Raw genomic sequence first — 27,985 nt, 5'->3', positions numbered from 1 at the left:
ACCAAAATATTCATGTAGTAAAGATTAACTTTACCTTTTCTAATGAAGCAAACTAATTAACATTTCAACACATGGAATAGTTTCCAATCTTTTAATATGATATTTTTCATGCACATGAGTTATGAAGGGATTATGGCCTGAAAAATAAATCGGTTTCAGAATACTGAAAGTTGGAAATGTAGGCAGTCTTCATAAGCCACACAGGCAGAGTTTAACCATACATACAGTGCACTGCAGAGCACCAGTTGTTTGTTGCTGTGATCAAGGGACACATGGGGACCTGCAGCTCACTGCTGGTGCTGGCATCTCAGGACACACTGATCACCAGCCAGGAAAAGGGCAAGTGGCTCGAAGTGCACTGCTTCTGAATGTGTGTTGCTTTCACAGCAACAAACTTCAGCTGCAAAGTTGAATCACTGTAGGTTGGGAATCTGCACTGCTCAGTGAGAATAGCTGGGGAACATGACACATTTAGTTTTTTCAGAACTGGGCCAGCAATTTGACTTGTGGGTATAAGCTGTGTAAGCCTGGTGACCCAAGTTCAGCTCCTGGAACCCATGTAAAGGTAGAAGAGAACCAACTCTACCAAGTTGTGCCCTGGCATCTACAGGTGTAGCATGACACTCTCACTAACACTATACCACACATGCTCCTATACAGTAATAATGAGTAGAGTAAAAACTCGAACCCCTCAAAATCTGCCTATCAATACCATTCAGGGTAAGGAGCTGTAAATAACACAACTTTGCATGTCACCTATCAAAATTTTGTTCCTTTCCCAGAAATGAATTCTAGAGGCCAGTCTCAAGGGTTGTTTTGTTTTGTTTTGTCTTTTCTTCTATTCACTCCTTAAACTACTGTGGAAGTAAATATGCAACACTGTACATTGCTATTTATTTACACAGTACTGAATGAAAGAGATATGACTTGATCAGGGACATGTTATAATGGCATATGAAACTGTATAAAGTGAACCATAATAAAGTATGGGTAGTTTTACATCAAAATAAAAAATTTGGATTTTAAAAAATGCCTGGATTATCATAAAATAAATGTTTCTTAGATAATGCTGCAAAAATGGCACTGTCTTTTATAACAATTAGGCTTCCAATTGTCTGTCTGTCCATTCACATGTGATATACACATGGGAATGTAGCAAGTGTGTTCATGAAGGTCCAAGGCCCATGTTGGGTGTCTTCCTGTATTATTATTATTATTTTTTGAGACAAGGTCTCTCCTCACTGTACTAGATCACAGTTTTGGCTACACTGGTTGGCTAAGCAAGTCCCCAGGGTCTGCTTGTTCCCTTCCCTGCACTGTTTCACAAATGTATGCAGCTGAAGCTGACTTTCCTTGTGTGCTGAGAATCTGCACTCAGGCCTGCAGGCTTGAACAGTAAGCATTTTACCCACTGAGCCATCTCCCTGGCCCTGCGACAAACTGCTTAAAAAGTCACCATGGCATCATAAACTTTAGGAAGATAAAACAAGGTCCCATGTAACCTAAATTATTATATTGTAATCTCAAGTATATTTCTTTTTTTAAAAAATATTATTTATTTATGTATGTGAGTGCTCTGTTTTCCTGTATGTATGAATGACAGAACAGGGCATCAGATCCCATTCTCAATGGTTCTGAGCCACCATGTGGTTGCTGGGAATTGAACTTATGATCTCTGAAAGAGCAACTAGTGCTCTTAACCACTGAGCTATCTCTTGAGTCCTCATGTATATTTCTTTTGTGTTCTTAAAACAGAAGTTTTCTGAGTTATGAAAACTGAATTTAAACAAAAATTAATTCATTGTGTTAATATTACCAAAGTATGAAAACACTTTATAATTTATGAATGTCTAAAAAAGGAATTAAAATAATGTAGAAATTGGGAAAGATTTGATTCTAAAACATTAACAAATCTGAGCTATGAAATAAAAATGTGAGTATTTTTTAAAAAGCACTCATGACTTTATTTTGAAAAAAATGATATAAAATGAAAATGTGAAAGTCTCTGAAACTGGAAAATTTTAGTACTATAGTTTCTTTACTTTGACCTTTTTATAATCAAAGAAAGTCTTTTCAGCATAAGATGTCTTTGTGGGTCTCTGAACACTTGCAGGGTCTGAGCTCCACCTACTGACTAAACTCTAGTACTTTATGTTTCTGTTCTTACACTTAGTATGAGGTGCTGCTCTGTTTAAGACACAAACATTAGGGAAAAACCCTAAAAGCAGCACAGCTCCTTGACAGCAAGCGTGTTTCTGGTACTGACTGAATGGACTGTCACTGTTGGATGAAAACCATGGGCATGTAATATCAGTTAAGTAGCCACCCACTTATCTGCCCATATGTTCTGTATCTCCTTTTAGGAAATACTTGCTCTGATTAACATGAACTTCATTTTTTGTGTATGTGTATGGTATAAGTGTGTGCACAACTGCATGTAAGCCTGTATGTGTGGGCACTGGAGATTGCTCTCCATTTTATTTTTTGAGACAGGGTCTCTCCCTGAATCAGAATCTCACTAGTTTGGTTATATCACCTGGCCATCAATCTGCCTGCCTCCTTCCCTGCAGCACAGGAGTTACAGAAGTGTTCTCCTGCATCAGGCTTTTATGTGGGTGCTAGAGACTTAAGCTCTGGTGCTAAAGTATGCATTAAAAGCACTTACCAACTGAGTCATCTCCCTAGCCCTTTAAGTAAACATATTTAAAGAAACAAGCAAATAAATATAATAGAAAACTTGGAAATAAATCAATCAAGAAACCAAAAGAGATGTACTTACATAAGTGAAAAAAAAGTTAGTAGTTTTTGAACAATTCATTTTTGAGGAAGAATCTTTCCTTTGACAATGGTAAACAAAATACTGCTGTATTAAATTACATACCACATTCTATAAAACTGAAAAATAATAATTGGTTTAATAGCTGATGACTATAAATTCAAAGATTAATTTTCCAGTTAGTAGGAATTATTCATGTTTGATCTCATGATTCAAATGCTCATTCCAACTATTAATCTTTAAAAGTGAAGCTATAGAGGTCTGGAGAGATGGCGCGGTCAGTACAGTGCTTCTTGACAATGTAGAGACCTGAATGTGGTCCTCAGAACTCACATAACAGAGCCGGAGTGATGGCACACACTTGTAATTCCAGTGCCGAGGAGTGCAAACAGGCAGATCCCTGGGACCCGTGGGCTGGGTAGTCTAGCCTAATGAGCAAGCCCTGGGCCAGTGAAACCTTATTTCAAAGTCAAGCCAATGGCTTCTGAGTAACCACAGCTGAGGCTGACATCCATGCATATGCACACACATGCATTGGTATCCCCATGTACACGCACATACTCACACACCCAAGTAATAAAAATAGAAGCCATAAAATACAAAAGATTTATGATGGCAGAACAGGAAACCCCAGATCCCACGTTCCTCCTATAGAAACATGGATTCAATAATTCATAGACTAAATCCCTTTATGAGAAATCCAGAAACAAGTTAAAAAGTTCTGGAACCCAGGCTAGTGCAAAACCAGCTGCAGCAACACAAGCAGGAAAATGTGTGGAACCTTCTCACCAAAGTCCCTATCCTGGAGCACGGCTATGAGACTAGGAGTGACGTCCCTGGGAAGAAGACTGGTCTAGCCCCAAAGTTCTGAAGCATTTGCTTCTGTTCTGTCTGCCTCGAAATGCTGACACGAACAGGCAGACTCATGCCTGGAGACAACTAAGAACAAAAGAGCTGGCAGCACGCAGTTGCCCCAGAACGTCAGTACAGGAGACAGGCGGCTACAGCCCAGGAGCACCTCATGGAAGAGGCTAGTGTATCAGGGATGCTGGCTTTTCAAAGAACTGCCTAGGACTAGACTGTCTTAGTCATTAGGGAGCACAGACATTCTATAACACAGAGGCCACTAAGAACAAAGGAGTTGGCTGGGGAGCACGCTGCTCCTTTAGGAGGCCTCACAAGAGGCAGACAAGCATGTACATGAGGTTCTGAGATCCAGGGAGATGAAAAGGGTAAAGAAACTAGTCATCTAATCAGGTATCCACACAGGCAAGTCCAGAGAAAGTAGAGCCAAACAAAAGATCCAAGGCCCACCGGACGCCTAGCAGGGCAGATGAGTGAAGGCCTTTCTGTGTGGAGCTGGTGCAGTAAGAACTGAGAGGTGACTGATTTTTTTTATCAAATGTGCAGAGACCAATACGACATTACAAAGACACATGGGACATAGCTCCACCACAGGGACAAGCCAACTGAAAAGGATGAGAGCAGGAGAGAGGGGATAGGGAGTAAGAGAGAGCATTCGGGAATTAATCATCACACAAAGAATAAAAAAAACAGAACAAAAGAAGAACCAAATTCTGGAGCAGAAATGTTCACTCACTAGAGGGCTCACCCTCAGATTTGATGAGGCAGAGGATAAACCTTAGCAAACTCCAAGATCATCTGAAATTACACAGTAAGAGGGGCAAACATGAAAGGAAGAAAAAGTGAAGCAAGCCCAAGGGAGTTAGGGGACAGCCACTAAGCAGAACGGAGTAGAGTACGCATGTTGGGAAAGGTACAACAATGACAAGTTCATTTATAGAAAGGTGAAAGGATCAGGAATTTGAGTCTAACCTTGACTACAAGTTAAAGCCAGTCTAAGCTGCATGACGCCCTCAAAACAAAACAAAACAAAACATATATACATGCCTTGAATAAGAGCATTCTGGATGTAGAGGTAAATAGATCTCTGAGTTTGAGGCCAGCCTGGTCTACATAGTGAGTTCTAGGCTAGCTAGGGCTGTAGAGTAAGAGGCTGTCTCAAAACAACAAAAACAAAACAAAAAGTTTAGTTTTGATGCAAAGTGATGCAAAATGGCTTCGTGCTTGTACTGGCAGTGCTTGGAAAGTCACCGTAGACAAGCCGTCACAAGTCCAGGGCCACGTGGAGCTACACCGAGTTCTGGGCTAGCCTGGTACACAGAGTAAGGCTCTCTTTTAAAAGGAGCAAAATAAAAAATAAAAAAAATAAAAAATAATAAAATAAAATAAAATAATAAAATAAAATAGAGATTATAATCAAATTGTCTAAGGACAAAGAAAAAAAATTAAAAGCATCATGCGAAAAGCAAGTAAAGTTCCAAAGACTGTCTGGACTTCCAGGAGAAAGCTCACAGGCTATGAGGGAAGGAGAAGATACATTCAAAGTGTTGGAAAGAAAAGCCCTAACCACTAGGAATGCTGAGTCTGACAAAACTGTCCATCAGACTGCACGTGAGACAAAGACTTTCCAAGATTAACAAAGGCTGAGGGAGTCCATGACTACATCTTCTTTATAAATGGCAAAGGGAACACAGTCGTGCATGACAGTGCAGCTTGCCAATGAAGGTAAATGTAGAGATGGGTAGTCATGACACCTCCTCCCCTTTTCCAGCACTGAGGATTGAACCCAGGATCCATTTGTGCCAGGCACAAATTGCCACAACTGCCAGGCATGCAGTTGACTACTGAGCTACACCCAAGCATCACAAATCACTTAATTTTGGCACAGAATCTAAAAGATAAAAGTATAAAAAATAATCAGTATAAATATATATAAATACATACATACATAATTTTAAAAGTGGGTAAACACACTTTCCATGCAACAGTGAGGACCTAAGTTCTAATTCTCAGAACCCATGTGAAAGGCAGAGGAGCAATCCCAGTACTCCTACAGGGATAATGGGAGGCGGAGAGAAGGGAATCCCCTGAAGCCCTTGCTTCAAACAAGGCAGAGGTGAGGGCAGATATCCTAGGGTATGCTCCAACCTCTACACGTGCATGCCACGCGAGTGCCCACATGCACACAGGAGCACATCACCACCTTCCATACTATACTGTACACGCATACACACATATAAGTGCTTAGTAGAATGCCAAGTGTTGGGTAGCATTTTCCTCAGAGAAAAGACCTTCCATCTTACAGGGAAGCTCATTAACATTCAGAATGTTCTACCGCAATGGTTCTCAACCTTCCAAATGCTATGGACCTTTAATACAGTTCCTCATGTTGTGGTGACCCCAACCATACAAATATTCTCATTGCTATTGTTATCAATTGTAAATATCTGATGTGCAGGGTTATCTGATAGTTAACCCCAGTAAAAGGGTCTTTGGACCCCCCCCCAAAGTGCCCCACAGGTTGAGAAAGGTTGTTTGAAAGGGAAGTGAAACATTTCTATCTACTCTAGAAGCAAAGAGCTCAAAGGCTTCTGGAAGTTCCTGAAACTGACTGGATATACCAGCTTCCCCCTCCTCCACGTGTATATAAGCAGTAAGAACTATTGAAAAATACTCTCAGACCAGCCAAGCTGCCTGGAAGGGGCAGAGACTGGCTGAGCTTCACAAAGAAGCAGAGACTAGCCAATCAGCTTGGAAGAGGTTCAGACCAACTGAGCCACCTGGAAAAGGCATTTCTGTAGTCTGTTGAGCTGCCTGCAGGCTGAGCAGTGAGTTCCTGGTTCCCAGGTTTTGTGAACTATTGTCCATGCGGGGGTGGGTTTTTGGTGAGGTAGCTGTCTTTGGGTCATTCCCACTCCTGTAAATAACCTAAGTGAACCCAGTGGCTCACTAGGATGGGCTTGGTAGTATCCTTACTTTGGTCTGTTGTTGGTTCCCTATCTGGGGTAAGTAGATTTCTGTTCATGTCTTCCTAGGAACAGTGTCACACAACAGCAGGATACATAATTAACATACAAAAAAAACCCTGTAGCTTTTCCTTATGCCAGGAACAAACATGCTTATAAGCCCTGTACACCAAGAACAGAGGTAGAAAGACAAGAATTTCAGGACAGTCTAAATTATATTTAGTAAATTCTAGGCCAGCCTGAGTTACATAGTAAGATCCTATCACAAGCAAGCAAGCAAACAAACAAACAAACAAACAAACAAGCAAACAAACAAAAAGTCCAAAATAAAATAAAGATTTCCAGGAGAGGTCCAATGGTATACCACACCTATAATCACAGCACTGAGGAGGTTCAAGCAAGAGAAACTCAAGTTTAGGTCAGGCTGGGCTATATACAAAGTTTCAGGCAAGCTTTGGCTCCCTAACAAGGGAGTTGGGGTTCAGGAGTCATCCCACAAACCAGATGAACACTGGTCTCAGTCAGACAGGGATGGTTTATTGAACACCTACCTAAAGACTGAGCCTCTAGGGTAAGCTTATAAAGGCTAAACTGAAAAATCACAATGAGCACATAGGCAGGTGCCTGGTGGTCGGCCCTGATTCAAGCTATTTTCAACATAAGAGTGAACGTATTGACCTTTAAATTGATGGGTCCTATGTGAAGCTGATAGTTGTAGAATTTCAGATTAACAAACCTCATAACACACAGAACATAACAGGTTATGTGGTCAGCATGACCCTCCTCTGAATCAAGTTATTTTTCTGCATCAGTGACTGACTGGCAGGCATATTACAGAAACTATATAAAATAGCTGGTGGGAATGGAACAAAATGGCTACAGCTATGGGGGTTGGGAGGATGTGTGTGTGGGGTGTATGTGTGTGTGTGTGTGTGGGGGGGGGTGCGTGTGTGTGCCTCAACACAAACCAAAAAGAAAGAGGGGAAAAGATACTGAGAAAGCAGAACATACATATGCATACAAATGAAACAGGATCTTTATGCTTTTCTTTTCTTTTTCTTTTTTAGTTTTTCAAGACAGGGCTTCTGTGTAGCCCTGGCTGTTCTGGAACTACCTTTGTAGACCAGGCTGTTCTTGAACTCACAGAGATCCACCTACCTCTGCCTCTCTAGTGCTGGATTAAAGGCGTGCACCGCCACTAGATCTTTATTATTAACAACTCACAAAAATGTACGTAAAATGTATTCCGAGTTAAGCCTAAGCCTGACACTGTAAAACTCAGAGGAGAAAAGGAGGAGCTCTTCGAGTCACTGCTCTTCATAGATACCTGTGGCCTAGAGCTTACACGGGGTCTAGTGACCTCAGTAAATACGAGGAAGTGTCCACTTGCCTATGTTTGCTGCAATCCCCTGTATGTCAGAGGCAGAAGCAACCTACATGCCCACTTAGAGATGGACAGAGAATTCGGCCTGCACACAATGTACTATGTAGCCAGAGTCGATGAAGAAGTCCTGCTGGATACTTCAAGATGGAGGAATAGTATCCTCGAGGAAGGTATACTAAGCGAGCCATGACAGTCACAGAAGCACAATACTGCAGGACTCAACTTTACATGAGCCATTGACGTTGCTGAACTCAAAGGAGAAATGGAGGTTGCTACTGTAGAGGGGTGGGTGAAATGGTCAATCAGTGTCAAGTTTCAGGTATAAGATTTCAGGTTCTACAGATTTAATGTTCAATATTATTTACAGTTAGTATTATATTACAGACGATATGTATTACACAAATAAGCAGATGTCATATAGCTTTTTCTTTTTGAACCACTAAGGAAAAACACAGCCTATTAGTCATTTTTACTTTAAACTGAAATTCTTACCCGATATATAGCGGTTTGGGTTGTTATTGAAGCGATCGTCCACTAGAATAAGAGCTCCCCAATCATTTTTGTGCCGAATACATCTATAAAAAAGGGGAAAATAGAATGTGTATAAAATACTGAAAATAAAGCCAGATTTCTGGAGGGAAAGTTAAGACTATAAATTAGGAAAATGGTGTATCAGCTATATGTCACTAATCAATTCAGTCTGTTAAAGTCATCAAGTCATTCAGGCTGATTTTCAGTATTTAAAGTGTAATGACATTTCTGACTGCGGTTCGCTTCTCACTCTTTGTCATTTGATGTTTTTACCCTGTCAGTGAGGTGAGATTGAGAGAATGAAGATAATAAATGTTTAACTTTTACAGTTAGAAAATTTTAATTTCATATGACATTATTTCATTTTACATAATTTTAAAGTAAGCTACAGGTTCCAGGACAACAGATCATATAATATCAGGCCGGGCAGGAAGAAGTTCTGTACTGTCACCACTATAGAAGGGTGGTGAAAATCCAACAGGAAGCCAGGGAAATCTATTTTGGGTTCACTTTATGTCTAAAGTGGCTTTTGGTAGAGGTATTTAAGTTAACAAAACATTTAAGAGAAAGAAGATTTCATTTTTTCCATTGTTTTCATACTGCCTTGCTCAAATGAATCATGACCATTTGAGAAATGATATTATACTTTTAAGGCAGACTAGCGAGAAAACACTTACTTATGACTTGGTCGTTAAAACATCTGGTATTTTTCAGAAGGCTATTATTATATTTCACAGACTTTATTACTCCAGATAATTATAATGTCCATTATAGCCTTTAAAAAGGTAACAAGAGGGGTTGGGGAGATAACTGTTGGTAAAATGCTTATGGGGCAAGCATGGGAACACTCCTGTGACTCCAGGGCTGGGGTGGGCAGAGCCAGGATGGCAGCACACTCCTGTGACCCCAGGGCTGGGGTGGGTAGAGCCAAGAATATCCTGGAGTTCTCTGGCTAGTAGTTCTAAATAACTAAGTTATGCTCCAAATTCAATGAGAGACTCCTGTCCAAAAGATACAGTGGAGAGTGACTGAGGAAGATACCCAATGTCAACCTTTGTGTCCACATGGGCACACACCCCACACTCTTCCCCTATGTACACACATGGCATTAACACAATTGTTTCCTGTTTACTTCACTTTTTCTTTTTATGTGTGGGAGGGATTCTTGTTTTCTTTTTCTTTCTCTTCTCTTCTTTTCTTTTCTTCTTTTTTCCCCTCCCTCCCTTCCTTTTTCTTTCTGATTATGTATACAGCATTTTGCCTGCATATATGCCTGCATGCCAGAAGAGGGCGCCAGATATCATCATAGTGGTTATGAGCCACCATGTGGTTGCTGGGAATTGAACTCAGGATCTCTGGAAGAGCAGCCAGCATTCTTAACCTCTAAGCCATCTCTCCAGTTTTTACTTCAGTTTTTCTATATGTGTCTCATAAAAGTGCACTATTACATCGATTATCACACATTCATTTGATTATTATTTTTCACTAAAAAGCTTTTATTTATTAAAAGTATATGCTCTTTGTGAAAAATTGCCACCTGCTAGTAATATCCCTGAAAAATCAATAAAAGACAATACAATTAATAAGATACCAAAGGCACAGTACTGTATGTTATTTCAAATGCATGCCTTTTGTGGTACTTTGCAGTAAACCCCACATTCTCACCATTTGTAAAGCAAATCTGAAGCATCCATGCCAAACTGAGACACAGGAAGTTGCTAGGAGTGCAAGTGTGAACACATGTTGGGAAGGAAGACAAATACATAAACAGCCTGATGAGGAGATAGGTGCTACAATAGGAAAATGGACTCAGACTCATGTGTTTGCTAGGGTATAGATAACTCCAGGGAAAGAAACAGAAGGCACCCAGACAGCACATGATTTCAACTGTTATTCTGCCACATGAACAGCGTGCAAGTTTATGTATCAGGGCAGAAAGTCATGCCAGAATAGGATAGGTTTAATAATAATATATTTATGTGTAATGGTGAAAATGTTAGAGGACAGAGGTGGGGGTATGGATGAAAAAGCAAGTCTGTAGTTGAAAAAGTGCAGATGGGGCTACTATGTGAAGGGCCACTTAATAACTATGTGAGCTTAGCAACATAATTTATTTTCAGATTAAAGTTTGAAAATAAACCAAGGAAATTAAATTATAAAGTTTCAACTTGCATTGTTATTAGTGTTATCAACTGAAAAACCAAATATGATAATATGCACAAAGAGCTTATAAATCATAAAGAATGCAAATGAAACTTGGACTTCACAAGTTTTCTTGAAGCTCAGGTGTTATTTATATTAAAGTAAAAGAAAAATCAATGGAAGCAGAATACCTATTTTTATAAAAATAAGTATAACAAGTGAAAGTCAAGAATTTAAAAATATATATTCAAGCTTTCCTAAAAACTATTAGCTGAATATTGTAATTTCAAATGAAAGCAGGCAGTCATCGGGAAGAGAAAATGAGATCCTTCAAGAAAAACACGCAGCGTGACTAGGTGCCAAGGAAATGGAATGCGCAGCGTGACTGGGTGCCAAGGAAATGGAAGGTCCAGCTAGGACAGGCAGCCGTGCAGCAGCTTCACAGCGTAATTGGTTTGAAGAGCGCTCACAAAGTCCTGGCATTGTGAGAATGCAGCGTGAGAGATGTGTTGCAGGATTTTACTCGATGTCCGCTGTCACTGGCTTCATGTAAATGAATGCAAACAGACTTCATTTTTGTGCAATGTGAGTGCACACAACACCTGAGAAAAATATTTTCCGGATCTGTTTGGTTCAGAGAAGGGTTGTTACAGATCTCCTGCTGAACTCTGAATATGCCCTCCTGTCAGGACTCTGCTTCTTTTATTTGAATTACTTGAACATCTTATAGCTTCACTGGAAACCAAAAGTTTGTGTGGATAATTATAATGTCACATACAGAGAGTACTAATCTTTAAACTGATTTGCACAAATCTACTTTACTTTTATAAACTGGAAGTTTATGTCCCACAATAAAACTTATTTTTGATACATTAATTTAAAAAGTTATTCCACAGGCTGGGAATAATACAATAATGATGTCTCAGTTGACAAAGTGCCTGCAACAGTTTTCAGTTTCCACTTCTGACTTATAAATAAAATTTTACCACATTGATTTTTAAAAGTAGCAAATGTTACTTCCTTTTCTTGGGCACAGACAAAGTCACAGACAGTACTACTGTAATCCACTTTAACTTACTCACCTGCCTAGAGCCTGATTCAAGGCTCTGTATGCCTGAATTTCATACCACTGACGGCCAGGCAGAAGACCTCGAGATTTTGAGTGGTAGTCATTGTATTGTCGTTTTAGTTCAACCTAAATAATTTAAACATCAAAAAGTGTAGTGAATGAGTAAAGCTTATTTTAAACATCGTATGAATATTTAACATTTTATATTTTATTTGGAGTATTTTGTTTTGCACATGTGAGCTTTTCAGTTTATTCAAGTCTTATTCATTCTTATGTTTCCACAGTTCTCTTGTGTGGATGAGAGCACTTCCAAACAGTAAGACCCACACATGCTCGGTGTATAACCTAGCAACTGTAACATCTGCCACCATCCACACAATACAGATCATGCCAACTCTGCTATCTTTTCAGCTGACTGCCTTCTATTGGCTGTGGCGGCCACAGACTTGCTTGTTTTTGCCTTTTCTGAAATTTCAAATAAATGCTATTAGGCAGTATATATTTGTTTGTGTCTATACAGAATACATATTACTTTGGAAATTTGTCCATATTAAAATACATAAATGAAACACATTTCATTTACTTATATATCCATATATACAGTGGTGGTTTGAATGAGGCTCATATATTTGAATGCTTCCTTACCAGAGAATGGAACTGTTTGGAACATTTAGAAAGATTGGGAGGTATGACCTTGTTAGAGTAGGCATGGCCTTGTTGGAGAAATGTATCACAGGAGTGTGGCTTTAAGGTTTCAAAGCCCACAGCAGACCCACTCTCTCTGCCTGTGGAACAGGATGTAACTTTCAGCTACTTCTCCTGCTGTCATGTTCCCTGACATGATGATAATGGACTAAGTCTTTAAAACAGTAAGCAGGTCCCCAGGTAAATGTTTCCTTTTTAAAAGAGTTGCACTGGCCATGGTCTCTTCACAGTGAAAGAACAGTGACTAACATACACACCTATGTTACTTATGTTTCATTTTAGTCTCATGATTCTTGCTTTTTTAAAAAAAAACTTTTTAATTGATTCTTTGTGAATTTTGCATCATGCACTCCAATCCTACTCATCTCCCCATCGCTCCCATGTCTGCCTTTCGCCTCTGTAACCTCTCCCTGTAGAAGAACAAAACAAAAAAAGCCCATTTCGCTGTGGAAGCTGCGGTGTCACACAATATACCCTTCTGTCCAAACAGCTTCACTTGTAAATGTTCACTGCAATGAGCCATTGGTCTGGCCCAAGGCCTCTGGCTTCTGCTACACTTTCCATACTAGATCTTTACTGGGACTCCTCTGAATATTCTGTTTCTGCCCTGTGTCACAAAGATCTTGCAGCTTTAGTCCTGTAAGACTGGCCCCCCATGTGCAGTTCATAGATGGAGATGTAGGGACAGGCTAACTCAAAGTCCTGAATCTGGGCCTAGGTGGTAGCTGAGCTGGTCTGTCCACCAGCTCTCTTGCACCCAGGCTGTGTGACCCAGCGCTTCTGCACTGCCCAGACGAGGGGTGAGGCCAACACTCTTGTCTGTGGTAACCAGCAAGGGCAGGACTGGCTCACTCATGCCCCTTCCAGGATGAGGGCTGGGGCCAGTTCTCCTCTCACACCCTCAGGGAGGCTCACATGTCAGCTCTAGAACTGAGTAGAGTATTAAGTTGTGGATCTGCACTCTGCAGGCACTATACTTCCTGGGCTAGGATGTAGTTCTGGGAGTTTTTTCAAAGGAAGAAGGCAGAGGTCCACTGGCTTTATTGATGGACAGTGTAATTCATCATTTCCCAAGAAGCAAATCCAGCACTGCCTCTGTATTGCTAGTGTTGCCTGTCCTCAGAGCACACACTTCTTGGTTTTTCTTTGATTTTCATCTCTCCACCCCCATTTGCTCACTTTTTCTCCTCTATCACTCTGCTACTTACTTCCTGCTTTCCAGTTCACCCAGCTTGGCATGGTGAGGACATAGCCTGTGGTGTCGGCTCAGTGTTTTTCCTGGAACATCTGGGCCCTGCCATGAGTCTTGCTTTTAAAATGGAATGGTTATGCCACTTACATTTAATGCAGTTATTGTTATAATCAGACTTAAAATTACCATATTGCTATTTTCCCTATTGTCCCATCTATGATTCCATTGTTTTGTATCAAACGTTTTTTCTAGTGTTTTTATCTCCAATGTCTTCTCTTTCCTTTTTAATTTTATGTGTATGAGTATTTACGGTGCCCTTGGAGGCCATAAGAAGGCGTTTGATTCCCTGGAACTGAAGTAACAGGTGCTGTAAGCCACCCTGTCAGTGCTGGGTCCTCTGAAGGAACAGCCAGTGCTCTTAACTGCTGAGCATTTAGTGTTTCCATTTTTGTTTTTAGAGATTGCTCTAGAACAATGGTTTTCAACTTTCTAAATGCTGTGACCCTTTAATACAGCTTCCCATGTTGAGGTGAACCCCCCAGACATAAAATTATGTCATTGTCTTATCATAAATGTAGTGTTGCTACTGATTCTAACTGCAACGTAAACATCTGATATGCAGGATATCTAATATACAACCCCAGGAGGGGTTGTGATTCATAAGTTGAGAACCACTGCTCTAGAATTTATAACACATCTTAACACAATCTGCCTCAAAATAGTATTATACTGCTTTACAAATGGCATGAGTACAGAGTAGAATTTCATTTTTTTCTTCTTTTTATGGTTTTATCAAGACAGGGTTTCTCTGTGTAGCCCTGGCTGTCCTGGCACTCACTCTGTAGACCAGGCTGGCCTGGAACTCAGAAATCTGCCTGCCTCTGCCTTCCAAGTGCTGGGATTAAAGGCATGTGCCACCACTATCCAGCCTAGAATTTCATTAACTTTTTATGTGTTTTATGCCATTTTACTTTTACAAATACTATAAAACTGTAACACATTCTTCTGATGCTTTTAAACAATACTAATTATTTTAAACTTTAAAATGTTTAGATTTACTTAAAAGTAAAAAAAAAAAGTACTGAAGTTTCATATGATTTGTACTAAATTTCCCCTAATATTAACACATTACATTACTATGGCACATACTTTAAATTCAGAAATGAATTGGAATGTATTGGAATATTACTTTATTGTATGTGCTTTACTCATTTTTCATCCTTTGCAGTAATAAATGTCGTTTTGTGTGTGTGTGGATATCTTTAAATGATTACTCACAGATTTAAAGTTTCTACAGATTTAAGTTTCCAAATGACAACAAAACATAATGAGTCATGTGTGAAGATGCCATGGGGGAGATCTATTATATTACTCTGTGTGTGAAACTAGATTACTTTAAAAAGGATTCTGCCCATAAGTGGTGGTACATGCCTTTAATTCCAGTGCTGGAGGGGCAGACTGGTATCTACGAGTTCCTAGCCAGCCAGGCCTACATCGTGAGACCCTACCTCTATGCCAATAAATAAGATTAAAGGGAGAGAAACATTACTTAATACAGGTTATTTGGCAATTCATTTTATCCAGCCTTGTGTGTGTGTGTGTGTGTCAGAGAGAGACAGAAAGAGAGAGAGAGAGAGAGAGAGAGAGAGAGAGAGAGAGAGAGAGAGAGAGAGAGAGAGAATGAATTATGTCAAAGGGTCCTTTAATCTGTAGCTCAGGCTGGCCTCATTCATGCTTTTTGCCTCAGTCCCCTGAGTGCTGGGATTATAAACTACATCTTCATTTTTGAGCAAAGAATTCCATGCTAACATTTTTTCTTTCAGTATGTGGAGATAGCACTAAGTTACTCTCCGACTGGTGCAGGTTTAGATAGAAGTCTGCTGCTATTCTTGTCCTCTGTACGATGTCCTGCTATTTTCTAGCTTTGTATTGACCGTGGTACACTTGTGTCTTCTGTATGAGTATAGGCTGGAGGATATGTGGATTTATGGTTTCTATAACATCTGAAAATCTTTTAACCATTACTATAATTTTTTTCTACTTCCATAGTTTCTCCTCTTCTTAGACTCTAATTATAGTTATTTAGCCACTTTATATTACTCTACAACACTAGTGATCCTGCCAGCTATCCTAGCTTTTTCACTCTATACCTCATTCTCAGTAATTTTTACTTCTGTGTTCAAGTTTACTGATCTTCCTTAGCCAGCACCTAACATACCCAATACATTTTTTAATCAGAATATATTTTTCGTATCTGGACATTTGACAGAAACACTATAAAATATTTTATTTCTCTTTTCATCATGGTCTTGTCTTTCTCCATCTTCTTTGACTATATGAAACACAAAACATAAGATACTTTAATGCTCTTATTTGCTGGCTTTAATGTGTCATTTTTTTTCTACACTTGAGGCTGTACTTTTCTCTTTGCAGTCTGTTAATTTTTGATTGGACACTAGACTGTGACTACTACGTCAATGAATATCTGCTTTTGTCTTAGAATTTTAGTAATGCTGGGTTTTCTTAGGCTCAGATAGGTTACTTGGAACCAGTCCATTCTTTTGAGCTTGTTTTCAAGCAATGAGACAGTTTCAGAGAAGCCTATGGTCTGGGGCTAATTTATCTCCAGGAAAAAAAAAGGGGGGGGGGGAGTCCTTCTATGTCCAATGTCTCACATATCATGAGCTGTCCTCCACCCAATGGCTAGTGAGAGCACAAACTAGTCTCTGCTTTTAATAAGGCTAAGGATTCATCCACCTGCTTTCCCTGACGTCAGGTAGTTTCTAGCCGTTTGTGCCAACCATTATTTATGTAATGGATCAAGGTGGTCCAGTCACAGACAAGAGGCTCTTCTCCCTACACAGTTCCATTCTCTCTGGTACTCTGCCTTGAAGCCCTTCTCCTCATGTCAGCGAGATTACTAAGCTCTAGCTTGTTCTTCCTACTCTGGCCTGGTACAGTGGTGCTCATTTTATATTTAATGTGAAGTATATCTAAAAATAGTGTTTCATAACATCCACTTTTCTAGTTCTTTAAGCAGGTGGGCATATCTAGTGTGTTATTCCTTTGAGACTGTATTTTATATTAAAAATTTAAAAAAATCCCATACACAAAAAGAATTGATTAGGATATTTCTACTATGCAAATTGACAGTGTCTTGTCTACCTTGCTCACTATGTGACCTTGTACATACTTTATAGTAAACTACACAGGGTAATTGATAACTTTGCCATTTGAATACCTCTCACCTACAAATGAAGACACTCTGGTTAGAAGAGTTATTTTACATTTAAATAATTCTTTGTAGGATAGGAATTCAGACTCCAATTTGTGTATCATCAGAGGCTTTAAAGTCAGGCTTCTGCAGTGTCTGAGGGCTTTCCATTATCCAAGTTGATAGTTTTCGCTTCACTGCACAACATCACCAGCAATAAATTCATTTCTTTACATTAAATTGTTAGGAAGATTTTACTAAATAGGATAAAACAACTGCAAAGTTCGTTGTAAAAAAGCTATGCAATAGCCAGGCAGTGGTGGCGAACGCCTTTAATCCCAGCACTTGGGAGGCAGAGGTTGGCAGATTTCTGAGTTTTTAGAGAGACTCATCCATGACTTACCAGACAGCACCTAACTCAGACTAAGGATAAAAATGACAAATAAATGGTCAAAGAATGCTTAGGGATGTTGTAACTGCCAGACTGGTGATAGCTATAATTACTGGTCTAACCACCTGACACAAAAGGGCCATGTGCTATGTTATCAATAAAGACAATTCAAAGCAATACCTATTTTAAATCAACCCCAACAAAGAATTAAACCAAACTCTGACTAGACCCTGAGGAAACAATATAAAGATTGTTTTCCTGAGATCTCACTAACAAATCAAACCACACCTACACAAGCTCAAGATGACCAGATGCTAGCTGAACTGCCTATGAAAACAAAAATCAATATTCCACAGAACAGATAGGCCTTCAACTCTCTATAATGTACCATAATGTGTAGTATTCAATTAAATGTGACTAAGAAAACATGACACACATTAGGAAAGGAGGACAAATGGGCAGTCAGCAAGAACGCAACAGCTGGGAATCATAAGGGAAGCCGTGACAATGACAGACAAGGACTTTAAAGCAGTCACTGAAGACGGATTTAAGTAACACAAAAACATAGTTTAGGGGGATGGTGGCACAGTAGTTAAAAAAGCGCTTACTGTTCTTCCAGAGAAACTGGGTTCAGTTTTCAGCACCTATATCAGGTGTCTTATAACCTCCTGTAATACCAATTTCAGAGGACCTGTCTGCCCTCTAATCTATGTCCAGCACCTGCATACAAGTGGCTCAAATAAACACACCTTAAGAAAAAAGACACATACTTTAATGACTAAATTGGATAATCTTGGCAGAAGTGAAATTTTTTATCTTATTTTAAAATGTATGTGTGTGTGTGTGTTGTATGTGTGGTGCAAACAGGTAAGTATATAGGTTTGCCCACCTATATTCACACATGCACAGATCATAGCAAGACTTCAAGAGTCTTCCTTCCTCTAGTTCTCTATGTGTTATTGCCTTGTGACAGGGTCTTTTTACTGAATTGAAGCCTGCCGTTTAGGCTAGACTAGCTGGCCATATAGCTCTTGGGATGTGTCTGTCCCTACCCCCACAATGTTGAGATTACAGCTATACGTGTCCATGCCCAGCTTTTTAGATGGACCTGGGGATTCAAACTTAGGTTCCCAAGCTTACAGAGCAAGCACTCTTACCCAATGAGCCATTTCTTTAGCTCTGGAAGTAGAAATTTTACAAATTCAAATGGGAATGGTACAATTGAAAAAATATAGTAACAGAAAGAGGCAATAATCAGCAAGTGCATCCATAAGGACAAAGTAAATACACTGAAGAGACACTGTGTAAAAGTTCAAAGCCTGTCACTCAGCGGCAGTCTAACAAACCACAGGGCTAAAAATAGTACCAATGCATTTAATATGCCACGGGCTGGCAGAGGGCAGCTCAGTGTGGAGTGCTTAGCTGGGAGTGTGAGGCTGCCGATTCAATTCCCAGTACTGTTACCCTTGCCTCCAAGAGCCTCATAAGTCTCTGTTGTTCAATCTTTATATCATCCTAAGAATGAACTATTTTTGTACATTATAAAAAATTCTCCTTAAAATAATTCAAGTTCAAAATATTCTAGTGGTCAGCTATTCTTCTATACTGATATGTTCTAAGAAAGTGGTGTTAACCAACCACTGATGGAAAATATAGGGGTGAGGGCACCCCCCTTGGGCTATCCTGAACATTTATAACTTTTTGTCATTATTTCCTAAGTTGTGCAGTAAAACAACTAGCATTTACATTATACTAGGTATTGTGAATAATTTAGAGATGATTTAAAGTACACTGGAGAATAGACATAGATTAGAAGCAACACTACACTATTTTATACAGGAAACTGACCATCTGAATATGGTCTTTTCTACATGTTTTCTGGAATCAATCTGCCACAGATGCTGACAGGTATTACAATTTCAGAGTTTTTATACTAATTGAGCGTAGAAAAAAAGAAAGGAGCTAGTCTGAATTAGCTCTTAAGAATGCCACAGAAAATATTTTTTAAAAGCATTTAAAGTATGAAAATCAAAACAGTGCTGAAAAATTATGGAAACTGAAACACTGAATTCAGTTCAACGTATGTAGTGTGGGCCGGGTATAAGCTGTTTGTGCTAGAGAATAGGAATATAAAGGTGAGGTATATATGTTTTCTGCCTGACAAGAACTTAAATAAACAGAAAAGACTGTAAGTATGAATGGCTATCTCATAAATACGATATTAATGTCAGCTACAGTATATGGAGGCGAGGACAGTTAGAAATGAAGCTAGTCTGTGAATGTAGAATAAAAATAGCGAGGGCCTGGCTTGGAGAAGGAAAGGAACAGAAGAATCCAGTTTGTAACAGCATGAACCTACAGGACCGAGTCACCGAGTAGAAGTGACAGAAAATGCTCAAACGCTCTCTCACTTTGCAGCTAGAGAGGGGCCCAGCAGGTACCAGAGAAGATAAGTATGTTTGAGGGAAAAGATAAAATTGACTTGGCCCAGGTTAGAGTCTAAACAAAATGTAAAAGTTGACAATAAGCCAGGCACAGCAGTGCACACCTGAGATCTAAGCTGCGGGTGTAGCTATAGGATAGCTAGGAGTTTAAGGACTGTCTGGCAAAATAACAATCCCTGTCTCAAACCAACAAAAATGTAAGGAAAAGAGTTTTTGAAATAAAATTGAGATTAAGAATTAGCTAAAATTGGAAAACCTTGGAACTAAAGTTCTTAGTATAGAATATCCAGTGAGTTTCTTTATAGATCTATGCAGATCTATATTGCTTAACCATGATAGCATAATTTACCTAAAAATTTTACAAGGAAGATACTACTTTATATTACAGATAAGAAAATTAGGGAAAGAAGACTAAGGTGGCGCTGGGATTTGGGTCAAGTCTGGGTTCAGAGCTGGCTCTCTTAAGGACTGAAAGTTGCAGAGCTGAACACTTGCATAGCGTTTTTGAATGACCCGCTAATGTAATTAGGTAGGTCAAGTCTGTTGCTTTATTTTTCCTATTTAAAAACAGGAGTCAGGAAAACTAAATTAGATGAGAAATGGTTCTAGAATTTCATTGTATGTACAATGATCATCAGCCATGAAAACCAATGCTCAATTTAAAATGACACATAGCATATGTGAAAAAGCCAGTTCCTCCTGCCAGCAAATAGCCTGCACGCTAAGTAAAGCAAGGCTGGCAGGGCTTAGCCGAAATGTCAGGAGACAACCTTCTTCCTTTTACCTGCTCATCCTTATAAACATTCTCATTCCCCAGGCACGCTTTCCAAACAAACAGTCACGATACGGAGCAGCAGAGGGCCCAAGGCAAGCTCTGCCATCTAGTAACTGTCAAAGCCATTAGTCTTTCATCTATTTGGGAGGTCATGCCCACAGTCACATCAGCTACACAGTTGAATAACATTATACCTGTTGACCAATGCTTCTTTAATGCCTAACAAGACAGACATTTTACATTATGGATGTTAACTCTGAATGTTTCTTCTAAGTTTTGACAGCAAGTAAACACCATAAACTGGGCTCAAGATGGTTTGGAAAGATGATCTTTTAGATCATCTACCATAACTTTTGAAATACTTTTTACAAGCCTTCCCCCAAATTGAAAACGATAATCAGCTATGCTATCTGGGGAAAGTGTAAACCATTCACTCCACATTCGTAATAAATTACTGTATGTGTAATTTTGGAAAAGTGTGTAAACAGAAGTGAGAAGGGCAGTTACTTTATCAAAAGATACAAATGAAAGCCATGCTCAGCATGCCTCTTAGTCATGGTTTAGAAAATAAAGGACTATTCGCCATCCTCTAAATATTTGGCTTTTTCGTTGTTTTCCTCAGCTTGCTCAGACATTTAAATCACCCTGTTTATTACAGCAGAGAATGTGTGCACCAGGCGAGGATCAGATGCTGCATGGCTTTGCCAATACATGATTTTTATTGTTACCAGATTTCACAATTCACTCAAAACGAAAAGCATCCTTATTTTGGTAGTTTCTAGAGAAATAAAAAAAAGTATCTAAAAAGATGTATGTAGGTTCTCAAACTTTAGCTGATAGAAGCAAGAGAAGAGCAAGAAGACGGCTGCAGAGTGAATGTACCTACAAGCAAGTGGGTGGTAGTTACAAAACTGTAAAGGGCCAAAGGACAGCATTCAAGCACAGGTTATAGGATTATTATTTTATTTCTCCTCCTCCTCCTCCCTCTCCTTCTTTTGTTTTTCTTTTGGTTTTTTGAGACAGGGTTTCTTTGTATGTATAGCCCTGGCTGTTGTGGAACTCACTCTGTAGATCAGGCTTGCTTGAACTCAGGGATCTGCCTAACTCTGCCTCCTCAATGCTGGGATTAAAGGCATGTGCCACTGCAGGGCTTTTTTTTTTTTTTAAAACCAAAACAGTCTGTATTTTTGCATTTTGATTTACATCATAATATACTTGAGACCAAACAATAAGTTCCTTAATTATCCATGTCTCAATTTTATTAGAAGCAGATATGATTCACAATAAAAAATGCACATAAATGCAGGCATGATTGTGCACATCTTTAATCCCTGCATGTGGAAAGCAGAGGCAGGCTTAACTCTTAAGTTCGAGGCTAACCTGGTCTACGGAACAAGTTCTAAGACAGCCAGGGCTACACAGAGAAACACTGTCTAAAAAGACAAAAAACAAAATAGCACTTAATTAAAAAAGAATTATTCATATCCAAAGGATTACATATCATACCAAGTTTATATCACAATTTTGAACCTTACATTATTTTTTAATTTTCCATTAACCCCCAACAATATTAGTCTTACGTAAATAGTCCATATGTAACAGTAATCTTCAATGAGATTTTAGACTTATTTCTGAATTTTCATTTGTGTGTGTGTGTGTTCCTGCAGAGGCCAGAACGGGGCACTGGAGTTATAGTAAAGAGAGATTCAGAATTACAGATAGTTGTGAGCTACCCTTTGTGGGTGCTGGGAACTGGACACTGGTCTTGTGAAAGAGTAGGAAGTGCTCTTAAATGTTGAGTTATCACTCCAGCACCCTTTTATTAGTTTCATAAGTAGTTTCTGAAGAAATAAATGGTTTGACAAAAATGAGTTAGAACTATATATGCATCTGTTCACTTTACAACTATTCTACATGGAAGCAGATTTTATTTAAATTAAAAAATGCATGTACTATGTTTTCAGCAATATATGCCCTCACAAAAGCAATTAATTCAAGCAGTTTCTTTTTCATGAGGACTAAAGCTTTAAGCCTCCAATTGAGGTGTGGTGGAATACACTTATAATCTTAGTACTCCAGAGGCTGAGAAAGCCTTTAAGGCCAGTCTGAGCTACATGGTGAATTGAGCCAGGACTACTGGAGACCCTATCTCAAAACAAAACAACAAAAAAGTTCAACAATCAACAACAAAGACCTTATCAAAGTAAAATCCTTCTGAACAGCCAAGGAAACAATCAAATAAAAAAAAGTCTACATAATGGGAGCAAAGTCTTTACTAGCTATCTAACCAACAAGGATTAATGTGTTGAACACATAAAGAACTAAAAAAATTAAATAACAAATTAAAAACCTAGTCAATAAGCAGACTACGGAAACAACCAGGCAGCTCTCAAAAGACGAAATGCAAATGGCCAGTCAGCAGTCCATCTTCCTAGCCATCAGAGAAATGCAAGTCAAAACGACACCCAGGCTCTATCTTACTCCAGTCATCAAGAATACAAATAACAAATGCTGGCAGGGAGATGGAGAAATGGAGTCCTTACACATGGCTGGTGGAAATGCTACCCAGCTCAGTCACTACAGAAATCAGTGTAGAAATTTCTCAAGAAACTAAAAACAAATATAACACAAAGCCCAGCTATATATATAAATTCCTAGGATAACTCACAATGGCAAAGGGACCAAATCACCTAAGTGTCCACAGACGAGAATGGAGAAGAAAATGTGGTACATGTACACAGTGCAATTCTCTCAGTTACACAGAATGAAGCTACTTGCAGGGAATGGATGCAAATGGATAATCATATTAAATGAATTAAGCCAGTCTCAGAAAAACAATGTATGTTTCTCTTACTTGTGATTCCTAGATTTTTATATATAGTTACATAAAATCATAAATCCATATGTAAAATGAAAGTGAAGTGAAACAATCTGGAGAAACATAGGAGACAGAGGGCAGGTGAGAAAAGTCAGGGTAGGAGGTGTGGGGAAATACATTAAACATGTAATATTTACCTGTATAAAATCAAATTAAATAAAAAATTAAAGTTCAAACAACCAAATAAAAAAGAACAATCATCCAAAGCCACTAATTAATAATATTAAGATTGCATCCTTGAGGAAAATATACACACTTTTCTGGTAAGTACGGAAGAATCGCTCTAACTCTAGTCAAGGTAGAGCTTTAAGCCTGGCATTTACAGCAAACCCAAGCTGGAAACAAAGACTGTGCAGGAGAGACATTTACTGCTCAGTTACACTGCAGTGTAAGCACTGTTATCATTGTATCACAATATAAATTCCAACAGTTTGAGCTCTCAATTGAGCCTAAGACCTTGTAATGTGGAATATTTTGGCTAGATAAAAGAAGTATAACTGGTTTTATTTCATTTGGCATATTTTCAACATTTCTGAAACACCAACTTAACCAAATATAGAACATTTTTTAAATGAGGGAAAAAAGTTTTTGCCAAGAGTTAAGAAGCCAGGCTCCCCTTCAAATAATAATAATATTTTTTTAAAAAGCATTTTAGAAACAGCTTTCAATTGTTACTTTCTGTTTCATTAGGATTTAACCACAATAATCTAAGAGGAAACAAGAACTAAGATATAGTTAATAGCAACATAACTTACTTCATATACCCTTCAGGACTGCTTCTAAATAAAATACTTTTTTAGAGAAATCTATTAAAAATTGTGTCAGAAACTGTAGCTGTTGAAAAAGACACCTGACCATTTGAAATTTAAGAAAGAGCTGGGTTGAGGCTCCTGCAGGGATAGAGGCCTGTCCAGCACATACAAGATTTAATCCCCAGGAAAGAGACCAGGGAGAAGTTGGGTATCTTCTCTTCTTTACATAGTCACCACCATTATTTAAAACAATTTAGCCATGACTACTCCTCAGAGTATTTAACTGGGTGTTTGGTAACACTTAAACATCCCCATGTAAATCCTTTGACAATAGTGACACAAAACCATCTTAGAATGGAAGTGAGGTCTTTGTTTTTCATTATCCAAACAATCTGTCAAGGTAAGAGCATATAGCAAAAGAAGAAATTACTAATTTTCTAATAAAAGCAAACCAGATAATTCTTTACATTATGAAGGAAATTATATCATTCCTACTTTAGAAGGGACTTAGTTTAAAACTTTAATAGAGTCATAAGCATTATAACAATTTAGTTAGGCTAACCATGCTAAGATACTACTTATATAAACATGCAAACACTTCAGTTAGCAGCTGTGAAAAATTCTACCACTTTCATCTATTGTGAAGGAAACAGAGTTGTAAATGCACATGGCTTTCAGGCTGTGCATTTCAGGAGAACCATAGTTCTCCCCAAAACCTCTTTTCTAGGGTTCCTCTCCTGTAAAAGAGAGGAAAATGATCTCTGCCAACCTTACCTCATACACTGCTTGAATAAAAAAAAACAATGAACAGGAAACAGGAAAGCATTATATACTGAGTTGGCAAAGGCCCTACTAGTGCAAGCCAGAGTAATCCTTGCTATTCAGGATCCTAAGGCAGGAAGATTCCAAGTTCAAGGCCAGCCTAGATAAGTTAGCAAGAACTGAAACAACAAAAGAAAAGGGAAGAGAAGGAAAAAGGAGGCAGGGGTGTCAGAATGTATGTTAGGATTAGTGCCTTTGCCTAAGGTGTGTGTAAGGCCAAGGTTCCACATCCAGAATGGAGGGAGGGGAAAGCAAGCGTGTTCAAGTCTTTATTTTTTTCTTATATTTTCTAAGATCCAATAGAGACTTTCTGTGAACTTTATGTTTAGTTATAATACACTGTTGCATAAACATGAAAAAAGCCATAGGATTATGTAGTTTATATAGTTATTGCCTTAGGCTTCACCCTAAATCCAGGATTTAAAACCTAATTATTTAACTTTACTACTGAATATACATAGATTATTTTAGGCAACTTATAAATTTCTTTAGTTTATGAACTAATTGTACTTTCATAAAAAAAATCAATGACAATAGGTACATTGGCAGACTATTTAGAGAACACTGTTTACTTTTGAAACATCTATTTCTCAATAACTTCTGCAATTGTTCAACAAATGTCCTAAAAAAATTATGGTTTATATAAATACTCTTGGGTCACTTTACACTCTATGCAATCTATTTGTTTTTTAAAGTAGTTACCTAAAATATGGGGATGGAGTGACATATGAGAGTGAGTGTATGATTATTCCTGGATTAATTTAAATATTGTTTCATTCCTGTACTTTACATTCTACTATTTCTCTTGTAGAAGTCTCTCACAATGAGTGAAGAAAATCTAGGAATCACAGCTATGCAAAAGGAGCGTGGAGACACTCCTGGTAGAACACATGCTCAGCTGAGGTAAGTTCGCCCTCCAGCCCCTGCATCCCTCATGCACACACAATAATTCTGTAATTTTATTTTACGCAGAAAAGCAGTATGAAGTTGTAAGCAGAACCATAGGCTCTTAAAAGGATAGCTATGTTAAGAGGCTTCACTCAGGGGAATGCGCAGTACTTCAGTCAGCATGTTACAGAGATCTACCTTTACTTACGTTCACATCTATTAACTCTTTGTAGAAAAGCAGGAACTCTGACAAAGAAGGCTTGTGAAAGCCATATGATGCAGTAATGAGCATAACAATGCTGGGGGATTTAGGTAACAACAGACTCAAACTTAGAGTCACATTTTGCAAAATCGAATTTGTGTGTGTTTTAAAAATTTATTTATTTTATGTATATGAGTACACTATAGCTGTTTGCAGACACACCAGAAGAGGGTATCAGATTGGTTGTGAGCTACCATGTGGTTGCTGGGAATTGAACTCAAAACCTCTAAAAGAGCAGTCAGTGCTATTAACTGCTGAGCCATCTCTTCAGCCCCCACAAGATCGAACGTTTAAGAAGACAAACAAGAAAAGATATAAGTGTAAGAAAACAATATTGAATGAATACTGGAAAACACCGAAGCTAGCATGAGAGTTCATGCCTATAACCCCACTAGTGTAGTCCTAGAGACTAGACGGGAGGTTTCTAAGTCCAAGGTATACAGTATGTATTCTCCAGCTCCCCATGAAACACACATACACACACACACACACACACACACACACACACACACACACACACACACTCCCTGTAAAACGTAAAACTCAATTTACTAACTCTGTACTCCAGGTGTTACTGAAACAGCACCATTGCTGTCTCAATTCCTGTTATATCCAAATTATCTTCTAAAATAAGAAACTGGAGATACAGCTCATTGGGTGAAAGCATTTGTCAAAAGACCTGACAGCCACCTTCGCATCCTGGAACTCACACAAGGTTGGATGCAGTGGCTTGCACCTGTAACCCCAGTACAAGGAAAATGTTGACTACAGTGAACAGTATTTTCAGACATGATGTGATTATTGACAATAGATTTCAAAAAACAATTGAGGTTTTATGCAATGTTGAAAGGATATATGAAAAGATATATAAAAGAGAAAAGTAGATTAACTGAGCTAAAATCCTTATTTCAAATAGGAAGTCAGTAATTTCTAAAACTCCTTAAATAATGATGAACTATACATAGATGTGTGATGAGACAGCTAACAACGTGAGCGCCAGCACCTCTCACAAGCAGGGCTGTGACTTTGGCAGGCGGGACCAAGAGATTTTATAATAAGCCATCTGTTGCATTTAGTATGTATTAGACTCTTAGTAAAAGCTTTATTCGACTGTTATCCAACTTGGTAAAATGTAACTTACTATAAATATAGGATTTAAGAAAACAGCTCAGAGGGCGGTGGTGTCACACGCCACTAATCCCAGCACTTTGGGAGGCAGAGGCAGGTGGATTTCTGAGTTCGAGGCCAGCCTGGTCTACAGAGTGAGTTTCAGGACAGCCAGGGCTATACAGAGAAACCCTGTCTTGGAAAAACCAAATCCAAAAAAAATAAAAAAATAAAAAAATAAAAAAACAAAAAAAGAAAGAAAGAAAGAAAGAAAGAAAGAAAGAAAGAAAGAAAGAAAGAAAGAAAGAAAGAAAGAAAGAAAGAAAGAAAGAAAGAAAGTGTCTCAGAGGGTAAAGTGCTTACTTGCTGTGCAATTAAGGGACCTGAGTTTGGATCTCCGGTACCTTCATCAAAAAACAAAACAAAACCCAACCAAGCAAAAAAGGACAGGTGTTAAGTGTCCTGTAATTCCAGTGCTAAGAGACAGGGAGGGAAGAATTGAGGGAGTTCCAGATTCAATGAGAGACAAGTACACACACGTACACGTACACGTATACACACACACACACACACACATTATAGATTGCTCATTTTAATTCACATGTATAATGTAATTACACCCTAAATGTAAAGGACTGGTGCTCAACTAAATTTTGCCCACAAGAAGCTATTTGCAATATGGATGTACTTTTGTGTTGTCTCTTGGCAGGTAAGGGCAAGAGATGGGTCAAGGGAGAGATGTGACTAAAGAGTCTACACTGTTGTAGCCAAAGGCCAACAGTGCCAAGGTGGATAAACTCTGATATCAAGGCCACAAATCCAC

The 27,985-nt window shown here is 38.7% G+C and overlaps 1 protein-coding gene across 5 annotated transcripts in view; it reads right to left on the bottom strand.

Moving 5' to 3' along the window:
- Brip1 (BRCA1 interacting helicase 1) overlaps positions 1-27,985 on the bottom strand; it is a 145,222-nt gene that overhangs the window by 15,637 nt on the left and 101,600 nt on the right. For all 5 annotated transcript variants that reach the window (XM_052195126.1, XM_052195130.1, XM_052195128.1 and 2 more), the window contains 2 exons: positions 11,746-11,858; positions 8,483-8,565 (listed from right to left, as the gene is read on the bottom strand). In XM_052195126.1, the coding sequence (XP_052051086.1) occupies positions 8,483-8,565; positions 11,746-11,858 (196 nt within the window). The remainder of the gene's footprint in view (positions 1-8,482; positions 8,566-11,745; positions 11,859-27,985) is intronic.

Source organism: Apodemus sylvaticus, chromosome 10 (genome assembly GCF_947179515.1).
Source record: "Apodemus sylvaticus chromosome 10, mApoSyl1.1, whole genome shotgun sequence".
NCBI classification, from domain to species: Eukaryota; Metazoa; Chordata; class Mammalia; order Rodentia; family Muridae; genus Apodemus; species Apodemus sylvaticus.
The sequence above is the reverse complement of the archived record's forward strand: the minus strand, read 5'-3'. Positions and strand labels throughout refer to the sequence as shown.